The 15229-nt window shown below is 43.9% G+C and overlaps 1 protein-coding gene across 2 annotated transcripts in view; it reads left to right on the forward strand.

Moving 5' to 3' along the window:
* EP400 (E1A binding protein p400) overlaps window positions 1-15229 on the forward strand; it is a 306993-nt gene that overhangs the window by 243564 nt on the left and 48200 nt on the right. For both annotated transcript variants that reach the window (XM_077293325.1, XM_077293326.1), the window contains exons 45-48: window positions 3283-3469; window positions 3575-3726; window positions 9092-9274; window positions 9374-9539. In XM_077293325.1, the coding sequence (XP_077149440.1) occupies window positions 3283-3469; window positions 3575-3726; window positions 9092-9274; window positions 9374-9539 (688 nt within the window). The remainder of the gene's footprint in view (window positions 1-3282; window positions 3470-3574; window positions 3727-9091; window positions 9275-9373; window positions 9540-15229) is intronic.

Raw genomic sequence — 15229 nt, forward strand, 5'->3', positions numbered from 1 at the left:
CATCTCTCCGGTCCCTCGAGACCAAAGGTTCAAGGGGTTTTACTCCAACCTTTTCGTGGTCCCAAAGAAGGACAGGACTCTACGGCCCATACTGGACCTCAAACTGCTGAACAAGTTCGTACGGGTCCGACACTTCAGTATGGACTCGCTCCGTTCTGTTGTCGCGTCCCTGGAAAAAGGAGAGTTCCTTGCATCCATAGACATCAAGGATGCTTATCTACACATTCCAATTTTTCCTCCTCATCAGCAGTTCCTGCGCTTCGCAGTCCAAGAAGAACACTTCCAATTTGTGGCCTTGCCCTTCGGACTTGCCACCGCCCCCAGAGTCTTCACAAAGGTCATGGCGGCTGTCATGGCCATTCTTCACGCTCGGGGAGTGGTAGTCCTACCCTATCTAGACGACCTATTAATCAAAGGTCCGTCCCAGTCCGCCTGCGAGGAGTCTGTCAGCATCACCGTGGATTCTCTTTCTCACCTGGGTTGGAAGATCAACTTCGAGAAATCATCTCCAGTGCCGGCTCAGCAAATCTGCTTCCTCGGCATGATTCTGGACTCTTCCCGCGGGTTGGTCATTCTCCCTCCAGAGAAGATTTTATCCTTACAACAGGGAGCACGCCAGCTCTCCCGCCCAGTCCCTCACTCCATTCGCTTCACGATGCGCATCCTGGGAAAAATGGTTGCGGCAATGGAAGCCGTTCCATTTGCGCAGTTCCATCTCCGCCCTTTGCAACAGGCGCTCCTGTTAGCCTGGGACAGGAGCCCGAATTCCCTCGACCGTTGTTTTCGCCTGCCCCCGCCAGTCAGGCAGACCCTCAGGTGGTGGACGCTACAGTCCTCCCTGAACCAAGGGAAGTCCTTTCTTCCTGTGCGTTGGTTAGTGGTAACCACAGATGCCAGCCTCTTGGGCTGGGGCGCAGTTTTCAATCACCACACGGCACAGGGTCGTTGGTCCACAAGGGAGTCGTGTCTCCCAATCAATATCTTGGAAATTCGAGCGATCACTCTTGCCTTCTTTCACCACCTTCTCGCAGGCCATCCGATCAGAATACAATCCGACAACGCCACGGCCGTGGCGTACATCAACTGACAAGGGGGAACCCGCAGCAGAGCAGCCATGCTCGAAGTCTTCCACATCCTGCGCTGGGCCGAGACCAATCACTCGCTCATCTCGACAATCCACATACCGGGCATGGAGAATTGGGAAGCGGACTTCCTCAGTCGCCAAAGTCTTGCCTCGGGCGAGTGGTCCCTCCATCCGGAAGTCTTCCAGCAGATTTGCCTTCGCTGGGGGACGCCGGATGTGGATCTCATGGCCTCGAAGTTCAACAACCAGGTTCCCCAGTTCATTGCTCGTTCCCGCGATTCTTGCGCCGTCGGGGCAGATGCCCTGGTCCTGTCGTGGCATCGGTTCCAGCTGCCATACATATTTCCGCCTCTTCCTCTGCTTCCGAGAGTCATCAAGAAGATCAGAGCAGAGGGGAGACCGGTGATTCTCGTCGCGCCCGACTGGCCGCGCCGAGCATGGTACGCGGAACTCGTCCAAATGGTCACCGACACCCCCTGGCGCCTTCCAGATCGCACAGACCTTCTCTCACAGGGCCCGTTTTACCACCAGAACTCCGGGGCCCTGTCTTTGACGGCGTGGCCGTTGAATCCTGGATTTTAGCCCAAGCCGGATTCTCTCCAGGGGTTTCTTCTACCATGATTCGCGCTAGGAAACCCGTATCCATGCGCATTTATCATCGCACCTGGCGCATCTTCTTTTCATGGTGCCATACCCATGGACGTTCTCCCTTGGTCTTTTCCATTCTGTCCATTCTGCAGTTTCTCCAAGCCGGTCTAGACTCAGGCCTTGCCCTAAGCTCGCTCAAGGGGCAGGTGTCCGCCTTGTCCGTCCTTTTCCAACGGAAGATCGCTTCCAAACTGTCCATTAAGACGTTCATCTAAGGAGTCTCCCGAGTGGTTCCTCCCTATAGAATGCCTTTGGCGTCATGGGATCTTAACTTGGTTCTCGGAGTTCTTCAGGAGGCCTCTTTCGAACCATTGCAGGACATTTCTCTCACCCTCCTTTCATGGAAGGTGGTCTTTCTCGTGGCGATTACGTCAATCAGGAGGGTTTCTGAGTTGGCGGCTCTCTCTTGCCGACCCCCCTTCTTGATTTTTCACTCAGACAAGGTAGTTCTGAGAACCTCTCCTTCCTTCCTACCGAAGGTCGTCTCCTCCTTTCATCTAAATGAGGACATTGTCTTGCCGTCATTCTGTCCGGCACCAACCCATCATATTGAGAAGGCTGTCCATACTCTGGATGTGGTTAGAGCCCTTCGGCGGTACATCTCTCGCACGGCTCCCTTCCGTAAGTCGGATGTCCTGTTCGTGCTTCCGGAAGGACACAGGAAAGGTCTACCTGCCTCGAAGGCCACTCTAGCCAAATGGATTCGTTCCACCATTCAGGAATCTTATCGCGTCAGGAACACTCCTGTCCCAGCAGGGATTACGGCGCATTCGACTCGGTCGGTCAGCGCTTCTTGGGCCATTCGGCACCAGGCGTCTGCACAACAGCTTTGTAAAGCTGCGACTTGGTCCAGTCTGCATACCTTCACGAAGCACTATCACATCCATACCCAGGCTTCTTCAGACGCTGGCTTCGGCAGATGCTGCCCTCGGCAGGCGTATTCTGCAGACAGCGGTACCTCAGTAAGCCAGTGGTACATGGGGTTTTTAGCAGTGCAATTGCTCCCCACCCAGGGACTGCTTTAGGACGTCCCATGGTCCTGTGTCCCCCAATGAGGCGTAGGAGAAAAGGAGATTTTTGTGTACTCACCGTAAAATCTTTTTCTCCGAGCCAATCATTGGGGGACACAGCACCCGCCCTGTTAGCCTTTTGGCTGGTTGTTGTTGGTATTTTGTTCCTTAGTTTTGGACATAGTTTACATGTCTTGGTTTTACTCCTACTGCTTTACTACCGAACTGAGTCGTTACTGGCCAGTCAAGGGGTGTATACTGCAGAGGAGGAGTTAACTCTTTGTGTTTACTTAGTGTCCTCCTAGTGGCAAGCAGCATAACACCCATGGTCCTGTCCCCCCCAATGATTGGCTCGGAGAAAAAGATTTTACGGTGAGTTTACAAAAATCTCCTTTTTTTTATTATTATTATTATTATTATTATTATTATTATTCATTTTTATAGCGCCATTTATTCCATGGCGCTTCCATGTGAAAAAAGGGCATACATAGACAAGTACATTAAGCATGAGCAATACAAGAATTTTGCTTTTCTTTACAGACAACAGGAGGAGCAACTGCACAAGTGGTTCAACAGAGAACAGCAACAACTCCAGCAGCTTCTGCAGAGATGGTGACAATAGCAACCGGCACAGGAGTGCGAGCTGTGACTGCAGGGACAGTTGTCTCAACTAATCTTGCCCCAGTTCAATCACAGGCCAGAGCCATCGTCACTCAGGTGACAACAGGTAATTTTCATTTTGTATCCTGTTGAATGTAAACCAAATCTTGTTTTGCTCATATTTTTTTTTAAACCAAAATGTGTTATTTCTCCTCTCCTTTCTACCCATCAGCCACTACTACCGGGGTACAACTGGCAGGCAAAACAATCACCCCTGCACAATTCCAGCTACTCCGGCAACAACAGGCACAGCAAGTCCAGGTGTCTCAGTTACAGGCCCAGGCATCCCCAGGGCAAATAAAGGCTGTCACAAAGATCTCTCAGGTGAACTGTTCAGCAGCTTGTGTGTATGTTTAAAATGTAAAAATACAGGATTTTTAAATGAAAAACTCAGATTATGGACTCTCCTTTACGGACATGCAAGGACTTATATTCCAGCCCTTTATTGCCATAATATGGGCTTTGAGACCTAAATCATTTCACCTCCAAGTCACTCACGGTTTCTCGGCATATGTAGTAGACCTACGCTTGGATAAACATGCACACAATTCTTGCCATTCATGACATAACCGTTGATATGTTTTAGCAAAGGAAATGCACTTTATAATGGCATCTTGATTAGGGCTGGAAGTTGTCACCTGATGTTGGTCTATCTACCAAATATATATTACATTTATCTGGCATGTCTGTTTGAGGGTTTTTTTTAAATGGCTATATTGATTTCTAAGATGGACGATGTCCATCATTTTCCTGTGACTTAGGCCCCTTTCACACATCAGTCTTTTGCCGTCAGTCTCAATCCGGCGAATTTTGAAGAAAAAAAACCGATACGGCGAATTTTTCCACCGGATCCGTTTTTTTCTCATAGACTTGTATTAGCAACGGATAGCCTCACGTTTCATCCGCCGTTTGCCGAATCCGTCAAAAATTGTTTATCCAGCAGACGGAGAAAACGAACATAGTAACGTTTTTTGTGTCCATTGAAAAAATGGACAGTAACGGATCTGTCACCGTCCGTTGTTTGCTTGATTGGAAGCTTATGGCGCCGGATCCGTCAAATGACTGAATCCGGCGACGGATTTTGTTTTTTTTAACTGAGCATCCAAGTAGCTGGATCAGCTAGTCGGATCTGACGAAAAACGGATCCGTCACATCAGTTTTTCACAATCTGCGACAAATCCATTTTTTTCAACATTCGATGGATTGCGACTGATGGCAAAAAACTGATGTGTGAAAGCAGCCTTAAACAGAGCATTGAATCAGCTTTTTTCCATCGTGACCCTTTTACACCATATTTAGATGGAATGTTTCTTTATCACAGTTCTGCAAGTCAATGAGGCAGTAATAAATACATAAGTGGCTGATATACTCTTTGCAGAATCTGTAACTTGCAGATTAAGATTAAGGAGCCCCTATTTTGATTTGTGACCCAAATGTATAGAAAAACCTCTTAACCTAAATTGGTAAAAGAAAAAAGTACAGATGAAAATATGGAGTGAATAAGGACTAAGTGGGATATTTTGCCATAATTACCATCCTTGCTTCATGTTTCCTCTTAATGTGAGGTGGCCAGGGTGCTGCGCTGCCACACCCTGGCACCCCACAAAGGTACCACAAAGTCTGGTCTGTTGTGTGCGACAAATATCAAGCAGAACGCTCACTTTTAGATTCCAGGGTTTCTTTTGGTTCTGTAATATCAGCTCCAGACTCACGGTTCACACAAACAACTCCAGACTCCATATCCATATTCAACAGTTCAACTTTACTTGGAAACCGAGTTCTTGATACAGACGTAGCACTAGGGCTGTGGAGTCGGAGTTAGTTTTGGTTGGAGTCAGTAGAAATGTACCGACTCCGACTCCAGCTTTAAAAAAAAAAGTATTAATATTTCATAATTGAACTTTCATATGAATTTTATAAATGTTACTCAAATATATATATGTTCTATCAAACTATGAACAACAGTGATGAGCAGTTCTGCTGGAGATAGAGACATTTCTTACTTCTTGTGTCACTGTTCTCCCAAGTGCTGCCCTTATCTAATCTTTTACTTGGTTAACCTCATGCTGCCCCAACCCCCCTACTTACAATGTATGAAACTGAAAGTGAAAATGTGTTGCAAATTCTTAGTAGTAAAGCTCCTCCTCTAGACTAGATGTTTACTAGGTGTGCGTCTTCCAAGCATCTCACAGCTGCTACTCAGAAGAGGAAGACTGTAAGAAGTATTATCCTTTCAACAAACTTTGCATCAGTTAACTGTGAGTACATGAGGAATAACAGTATTACTGACCACTATATCAGTTGTACGACCTGGCAATAATTTTGTACAATTGTTTTTAGGAAAAACAATTGTCATTTGGATTGTGAATGCAGAATTAAAAACTTGAGAATGTCAAAGAAGCGTCACATTAAATCAGCTGTATTTGAACATTTCACCATCACTCAAGATAGAAAACATTATGTCTGTCAGTGTATGACAAATGATCCAGACGACGACAAATGCTGTGAAGCCAAGATCAGTGCATATTCAGGCAAAGATAAAAATGCTCCTACCAGAGCTTCTAATCTAAAGAGACATTTACAGCGCTTTCATCCAGAAGTACTGAAAGCAGTGGATGAGAAAGACTGCATCCAAACCAATGAACCAGTGCCCAGCTCTTCCAGCCAAACAAAGGCGCAGAGAACTTTGCAGCCATCAGTTGCAAGATATTTTGTCAGTGACAAAGTTACTGTGACAATGACAGTAGATAAATTTAAAAAACAGATCATAGAGCTTGTTGTAAAGGATAGTGTGCCTATTTCGTTATTTTCACGACCAGCTTTTATGTGTCTGAATGGGGAAATGGCCCGCAAGCTTGGTGTTTCTCTGGAGAGAGAGAGAGTATTAGAAAATTATTAATCGAAGAAGCTTTTAAACAAAAGGAAGAACTTAAAAAAACTCTCAAGGGACGCTTTCTGTTTCTTAAAATGGATGCCTGCACACGTCACAGAGTGAACTATTTTGCCATCAATGTCCGATTTGTGACGAAAATGAAATAGTTACCAAGACATTGGCAGTAAAAGACACCAAAGCTCATCACACCAGTGAGTTTCTCCAGGTCTTGGTGGAAAAGGTTCTGCAAGACTATGAACTTAAAAAAGAGCAAGTTCTTTCTGTCGTAACTGACAATGCTTCAAATATGATAAGTACTATTAAGCTAATAAATAAGAGTAATGATGGTGACCAGCAGCTAGAAGAACATTCTGGGTCCACAGACACAGAAATGTTTGAAATAGAGGAACACAGTATTGTAACTGAGGAGCAAACTGAAGTTGCTTCAGATGAACAGCAACATGATAGTTTAGATGATCTTGTTGAAACTGTGTCAATACGTTCTTTCATTCATCACATGCGCTGTGTTGTGCATACGCTACAGCTGGCTATAAGAGACAGTCTGCAAGAAGGACATGCTGCTGCACTGATTGGCAAGGTGAGAAAATTGGCTACTGTTGCCAGAACCCCTAAAGTTGACTCAATTTTGAAGAGACGTGCTGGAAAAGGGGCAATTATTGATCAAGCCACACGATGGGGCAGTACTTAATGATTCAGCGCTTGGTTGAACTGAAAACCTTTCTTGTAGACATGGCTAACCCTCATCTGACGCTAAATGAAAGTCAGTGGAATCAGGTGACTGAGCTGGAAAAATTGCTACAGCACCCATTTACAGTGACTAAAAAATTACAAGCAGAGGACTTAACTCCAGGTATTTTCTTAAAAGAGTGGAAGAACCTGATGTTTCGCCTGTCCCAAAGAGGAAGGTTAATTGCAAGTGGCATTGCTACATCAATGAAACGGAGAGAGGAGCTACTATTACAAAATAACATTCTTTTGGCAGCTGTTTATGTAGACCCAATGCATCGGATTCTTCTAGATGATCAACAGCTAACTAAAGGAAAAGAAGCTCTGTTTGAAATAGCAGTAAGGATGAAAGTGTTGCAGAACAGTCAGGAGGAACAAGAAGAATTTGGTCGTCCTGCCACATCTTCACCCTCATCAACTGATGAAGAATTTAATTTCGAAAAATATTTGGATCACAAGGACCGTGCAAAGCGTTCCCGCATAGAAGAGTCATCCCCATCAAAGAACACAGCCAGTACATTTCAGCAGAATTTTTCATGTGCACTAAAAGAAATTGAGAAATTTGACCGTTCATCAAAAATAACAGTGCAACAAGCGATTCCTCTGTATCCTGACATTGTCAGAGATGTTGCCCGAGTGGTTACTGCTTTGCCACCAACCCAAGTTAGTGTAGAGAGGTTGTTCTCTGCTCTCAAAATAATTAGATCAGATTTGAGGGCATCCATGAAGAAGGATCTGACAGAGGCAATACTTTTTCTGAGGACAAATTTATAGATTTCTTCTTATTAACTGCATAACAGTGTTTATTGCATATTTACTTACAAGAGTTTAGAAAAGTTTATAAGTTATTTGCTATATTCTAATTGTATTGTAATAAATATAGTTTTTGCTCTAAGTGGTCTGATTACTTATATGATGGTGAGAAACTGAATAAGCACGATGTTAATATTTTACAACAGTAAATTTATTGTTACGAATTGGCCATTTATGAAGGAGTCGGAGTCGGAACCTGATAAGTTCCAGGAGTCGGAGTCTAAGTCGGAGTCGCAACTGTGGCTTACCGACTCCACAGCCCTGCGTAGCACAGTTCACATACAATAACATTCCTGGAACTTTCCCTGCCTTCTCTGACAACTTTTTATCTGAAGACACTTGTATCCCTGTATCTTCCGACAGCCTCTGTCCCGCAGACTGTCCTTTTCTTATCTGCGGAGTCCGTGCCCGTAGGTCCACCAACTTCCTCTGATTTTCCTTGTCCGGTTTCAATTGTAAAAGGTACATTATAGTATTATAAAATCAAGCAAATATAGTAAGGTACATAAAACTCAATGGAAAACATATGTGCAATGCCAACACGGTCAGAGGAAGGAGAGGCACATGGCGGCCTCTGTCACCCCCTTACATTAACATCAGTATTTCTGACACTTTTTTTTTTTTATTTGCCAGACTGGTAGCATGAGGACTACAATGTCCTTTTAATATATCTGTATATTATGCTCACAATAGTTCCTATTGATAAAGTAGTCCTCATATACGCAAACAATGCCTGAGATTCCAGTGAAATCTGCAACAAATCTGTGAGTCAAAATAAGCAACATGTGCATGAGACTTAAGAATTCTCATTCACTTTGCTGGCATCAGCAAAAAAATATTATTAAATATTTTATGTTTTGTACTTCTAGGTTTTGTGCATGCTTGAAATAAATTATAACATGAGTTATGTGATGTCCCGTACTTACATACTGATGGCCCATCTTTAAGATGGTTATCAACATCCATTCAGTGGGGGCCCCCAACACCCCCAAAGATCAGCTGTTTGCAGCTCCAACTGCCTTTTGTTAACAGTGTAAGGATCTGGAAGAGCATGTCTTTGTACACTGTGTTGTGACCGTTCACAGGGGCTGTAACTCTGCATCTATTGAAGCGAATAGGATTTGAGCTTTATAGTCTGAGAATGATCTTTATACACTGGAGCTGTCCTGCCTCAGCTAGTAACAGCGGAACAGTGAGGGTGCTGGCTGTCTGATGATTATACTGTCTAATTATCTTTTTGTTCAATATTTGTTCCAGGAGCAGCTTCTTAAGCTTCAGAAACAGAAGCTTCAGCTTCCACAGCAGGTGTCTCAGACTGGTACACTGGCTGGCACCACCGCACAAGTACAGGTTCAACCCCAAGCACAGCAGCTGGCGACGGTAACTGCGTCACGTGCTGGAGCTGTTCTTACTGGGGCTACGGTGACAAATCTACGCCTGGTAAGAGGAAAAATTAATGTATACAAACCATTTCAAATTAAGCCCTGTTTCTTCAAGTTATATTACTTTTTTAACACTTATACCCTATTTAATCCTAAGTTGCAGGCTCAAGGACAGATCCAAGCTCAGCCTGGACAAACGGCACAAGTTGCTTTGGCCAAGCCACCAGTGGTATCTGCTGTTGTGTCATCTGGCGGTGTCACTACCCTTCCGGTTACAGTAGCAGGTATCAGTGTGTCTATCAATCAACCCCAGAAAGTAGCAGGTAAATAGAATTGGCACAATATGTTGTGAAACATGTTTTTTAATCATTTTGTTTTTTTAACCATTATTGCCTGTGCACACTTTGCAAATTCGTCACATTTTTTCCAGCGCAAATTTGTTGAAGGGATTCCTGATGCCAGCAAAGTGAATGAGAATTCTTAAGTCTCATGCACATGTTGCTTATTTTGACTCACAGATTTGTTGCAGATTTCACTCATACTAATGTGTGGAAAATCTGTGCAAAAAACACACACAAAATCTGTGCAAAAAAAACCCACACATCAAACATGGTCATATTTTACCCAGCGTTTTTCCTGCCAAGAGATGCAGGAATTTCTGCACCAAATACTTAACATATACACATACCCTTAGGCCATATTCACACGTTGCGGTTTTTACTGCGGATCCGCGGCGTTTGTGACGCTGCGGATCTGCAGCAGTTTTCCATGAGTTTACAGTACCATGTAAACCTATGGAAAACCAAATCCGCAGTGCACATGCTGCGGGAAAAAAACGCGCGGAAACGCAGCGTTGTTTTTTCTGCAGCATGTCAATTTTTTGTGCGGATCTGCAGCGTTTCTGCACCCATTGACTTGCATTGAGTCGGGCACATCCGCAGCAAAACCGCAGATGTAAAAAAGATCTGCGATTTAGCTGCGGGTGAAAACGTTGCAGATCGGGAGGGGGGAGTGTGTGTGCGGAGTGTGGGCGGAGACTGCGTGTGGGCCTCTCGGGGGTCTGTGTGTGTGCCTCTCGGGGGTCTGTGTGTGTGTGTGTGCAGGCATCGTCTGATGGGACTACAAGTCCCATCGGGCTATGCCTGCTACTCTCTCTGAGTGACACATTAGCCAATGATGGGACAGTAGTAGTCCCATCATCCGGCTAATGTGTTGAGTGTAAAAAAAAAAAAAACCACAAACATATAACAGAACCTACAACATATAACAGAACCTACAACATCTAGCAGCACATACAACATCTAGCAGCACATACAACATCTAGCAGCACATACAACATCTAGCAGCACATACAACATCTAGCAGCACATACAACATCTAGCAGCACATACAACATCTAGCAGCACATACAACATCTAGCAGCACATACAACATCTAGCAGCACATACAACATCTAGCAGCACATACAACATCTAGCAGCACATACAACATCTAGCAGCACACACAACATCTAGCAGCACACACAACATCTAGCAGCACACACAACATCTAGCAGCACACACAACATCTAGCAGCACACACAACATCTAGCAGCACACACAACATCTAGCAGCACACACAACATCTAGCAGCACACACAACATCTAGCAGCACACACAACATCTAGCAGCACACACAACATCTAGCAGCACACACAACATCTAGCAGCACACACAACATCTAGCAGCACACACAACATCTAGCAGCACACACAACATCTAGCAGCACACACAACATCTAGCAGCACACACAACATCTAGCAGCACACACAACATCTAGCAGCACACACAACATCTAGCAGCACACACAACATCTAGCAGCACACACAACATCTAGCAGCACACACAACATCTAGCAGCACACACAACATCTAGCAGCACACACAACATCTAGCAGCACACACAACATCTAGCAGCACACACAACATCTAGCAGCACACACAACATCTAGCAGCACACACAACATCTAGCAGCACACACAACATACCACACACAACATACCACACACAACATACCACACACAACATACCACACACAACATACCACACACAACATACCACACACAACATACCACACACAACATACCACACACAACATACCACACACAACATACCACACACAACATACCACACACAACATACCACACACAACATACCACACACAACATACCACACACAACATACCATACACAACATACCACACACAACATACCACACACAACATACAGTAGATACATATAAACATAGAGTACATACTCGCCATCACCTTGTCACTTTGATCCCCGAAGCCAGTGTCACCTGTAAAAAATATTAAAATAATAAACAACCAATATACTCCCTGATCCGCAGAAATCCAATTAAAACGAGTGTCCCACGACGATCTCCCGTGGAGAGCATCAGCTTCCGCACTGTATTCCTCCGCCACTGTAAAAAAAATATTTTTGAAAAAAAACGGATCCGTTGCAAATAGTGAAAAACTGATGCAACTGATCAGTTTTTTTTTTTTTTTGTTTTGTTTTTTGTCTTTTAAGAGAGAGAGAGAGAACGGAAAATGTGCATGATTTCAATGGAAAAAATGCATGAAAAACCGGATTCAGAGGCCGGATGCATCATTTCACATCTCGATTTCATACGTTTTTCGCCGGATCCGTCGCTGTGCGTTTTTTTGCCGGACAGAAAAAACTGTCCTCAGTACGTTTTCTCTGTCCGCTGGAAACGGATCGCGCAAAAAAGGGATGAAACAAGAGGACATCAGGCACAATCCGGCGCAAATACAACTCTCTGAGAAAAAAAACGGATCCGGCGGAAAAAAGCGGATCTGTTTTTTTTTTTTTTTCAAAACTCGCCGGATTATACCTGACGGCAAAAACCTGATGTGTGAAAGTAGCCTATCTATCTATCTATCTATCTATCTATCTATCTATCTATCTAATTTAAAAAGGCTTGAGAAAGGCTCATTGCGAGCTGAAACGTTGCCTGAATATGTGGGTAAATTAAACCCTGCACATTTTTTCACTGGAATAATGGAGTGCTGCCTCTTTTTTTGAAATTATATGGAATTTGGATGATCGGTGGACTGGTTGTCTGGGGGCCTTGCACCTGAAGATAAGTATCTCTGTGCTGTTCCTTTTCTTTTTTTTATATCTATCTATCTATCTATCTATCTAATCTATCTAATATCTATCTGTCTATCTATCTGTCTGTCTATCTATCTATGTGTGTAATGGAGTGGGGGTTGGACAAATGTAAAAGAGGAGCTTGGACAAGACATGACATCACAAATCTTTTTTTTGTTCAATAACACATCTTTATTTAGCTTTCATAAACGCATACAAAACCACATAAAAAAACGTATCAAAACCGAGCAAAAAACGCATCAAAAAGGCACCTGCGTTTTCTGCCAAGAGCTGCGGATTTAGTGCAGAAAAATCCGCAGGCAAATCTGCAACGTGTGCACATAGCCTAACAGTTGTTAGCAATCTTTGTTGTTTGACAATGAGTATTGCTATGGATGCCAAAAACTTGTGTACTGTTTATACCCAAGAATATATTTTAATAACATTTTAAGATTTTCGGTGTTTACTGTGCATTTAAGATGGCCATAGACAAGTCACTGAGAAAGGGATACATTATTCCTTGTGTATAAGCAGTGTGTAAAGCCTGTAACAGCTTGTTTACCCCCTTCCTGAAAAATTACAAAGTACCGTATATACTCGAGTATAAGCCGACCCTCCCTAATTTTGCCACAAAAAACTGGGAAAACTTATTGACTCGAGTATAAGCCTAGGGTGGAAAATGCAGCAGCTACCGGTGAATTTCAAAAATAAAAATAGATGCTCCATACCGTTCATTATGGCCCCATAGCTGTGCCATATAGTGCTCTGCACCGTTCATTATTGCCCCATAGCTGTACCATAGAAAGCTGTGCCATATAGTGCTCTGCACCGTTCATTATTGCCCCATAGCTGTGCCATATAGTGCCCTGCACCGTTCATTATTGCCCCATAGCTGTGCCATATAGTGCTCTGCACCGTTCATTATTGCCCCATAGATGTACCATAGAAAGCTGTGCCATTGCTGCTGCTGCTGCAATAAAAAAAAAAATGACATACTCACCTCTCTTGCTTGCAGCTCCTCAGCGTCCCGTCCCGGCGTCTCTCTGCGCTGACTGATCAGGCAGAGGGCGGCGCGCACACTATATGCGTCATCGCGCCCTCTGACCTGCACAGTCAGTGCGGAGAGACGCCGGGAAGACGGAGCGGCGCCCGGCGTGTGGAACGCGGACAGGTGAGTATGTAATACTTACCTGCTCCCGGCGTCCCGCTCCTTCCCCCGGACAGCTGGTCTTCGGTGCCGCAGCCTCTTCCTCTATCAGCGGTCACCGTTATCGCTCATTAGAGAAATGAATATGCGGCTCCACCCCTATGGGAGTGGAGTCCATATTCATTTCTCTAATGAGCGGTCCCACGTGACCGCTGAACAGGGGAAGAGCTGCGGCACCCGGAGACCCTGGGACTGTAGGGACAGCGCCAGGAGCCCCGGAAGCAGGTAAGTATGCCTCAGCGCCCTCACCCGTCGACCGTGACTCGAGTATAAGCCGAGAGGGGCACTTTCAGCCCAAAAATTTGGGCTGAAAATCTCGGCTTATGCTCGAGTATATACGGTACATAGTTTGTCATGTCTCCTTCTTTATAGTAGGCTCATAAGCCATCATCTGCATTATTGCTGGCAGATGATGGCTGTTATTCGTACGGATGCATAGGAGGCCGTGATTTTTACTGTATTCTGCAATACTGTGATCATTCAATCGCATGTTTAACTTCTCTAAGGGGACAACAAAGTGAAGTAAAAGAAAAAAAGAGAACAAGATCTATAATACACTCCTACCAGAAGAAGCGCAGTTTACACAAAACATCTTGTCACTTGGTTACTTCCTCATGCCCCATCTCGTCTTTTGACGACCACACTAAAGTTCTCCTTTTTTCAGTGGAGAGTGCCGATCTTGTTCATTTTTTTCTTGTGTTCACGTTTATGGGTTCTTGTGTCTTGACTGCTCGCTGAGCACAACTAGATCTGGTTTACCCGTAAGTGTTTTGCCAAACAAGTGCTTCCAGATTAATTTGCTACACAGCTGCGGGTGGGGGCAGTATCAGCATCTCTGCTTTAACATTTTTCTAAAATTAATTACTCTTCATGCAAAGTCACCAACTCATCACTAGCACCTTACTCAGGTCTACCACGCAGCTGCAATATTCTGTACAACCTATGGATGCCCAGACTGGTGCTTGATTTTCGATGGCTCTGGGCATACTTTGTTCTTCATAGCGGCTGTTTTCCAGCTGACAACTTTGCAATGAATATTAGTGTATTTTGACGACTACCAACTAGTAACACTTATTTTCCCTATTTAACACAATTATCAAAACATTAGAACACCTTTGTTTTAGCTACTAATTTACATAAGATAGATAGATATGTATGTGTGTGTATGTATGTGTGTATATATATATATATATATATATATATAGATAGATAGATAGATAGATAGATAGATAGATAGAGCAAAAGGAGGCAGCACTCCAAACACTTTTCAAGGTGAAAAAAAGTAGGGTTTATTTAGCCCACATCTCTGTGCAACGTTTCGGCTCACACTGAGCCTTTTTCAAGCAGTGAGTGATACCAATAGCAGTGGTTTTATACGCATAATCTACAATCATTTGCATAATTGTTCATAAAACATTACTACATATATAAATATTACATTGTGTGCATACATATTATATTATCTGTGCCATCATTAAAGTGCATTGTGCTAACGTGCTAATGTAATTATATACCCTCATGTCTATTTTTCTAACTCTCTTAAGTGCATACTTCCATTGATTCTTTCATATATCCATCACATATCATTAATATTTTGTACTTATTATATTTTTTATATTTTCTTACCCTGCCGCACAGAGCACACCACATGGA

Source organism: Ranitomeya variabilis, chromosome 1 (genome assembly GCF_051348905.1).
Source record: "Ranitomeya variabilis isolate aRanVar5 chromosome 1, aRanVar5.hap1, whole genome shotgun sequence".
Taxonomy (NCBI): domain Eukaryota; kingdom Metazoa; phylum Chordata; class Amphibia; order Anura; family Dendrobatidae; genus Ranitomeya; species Ranitomeya variabilis.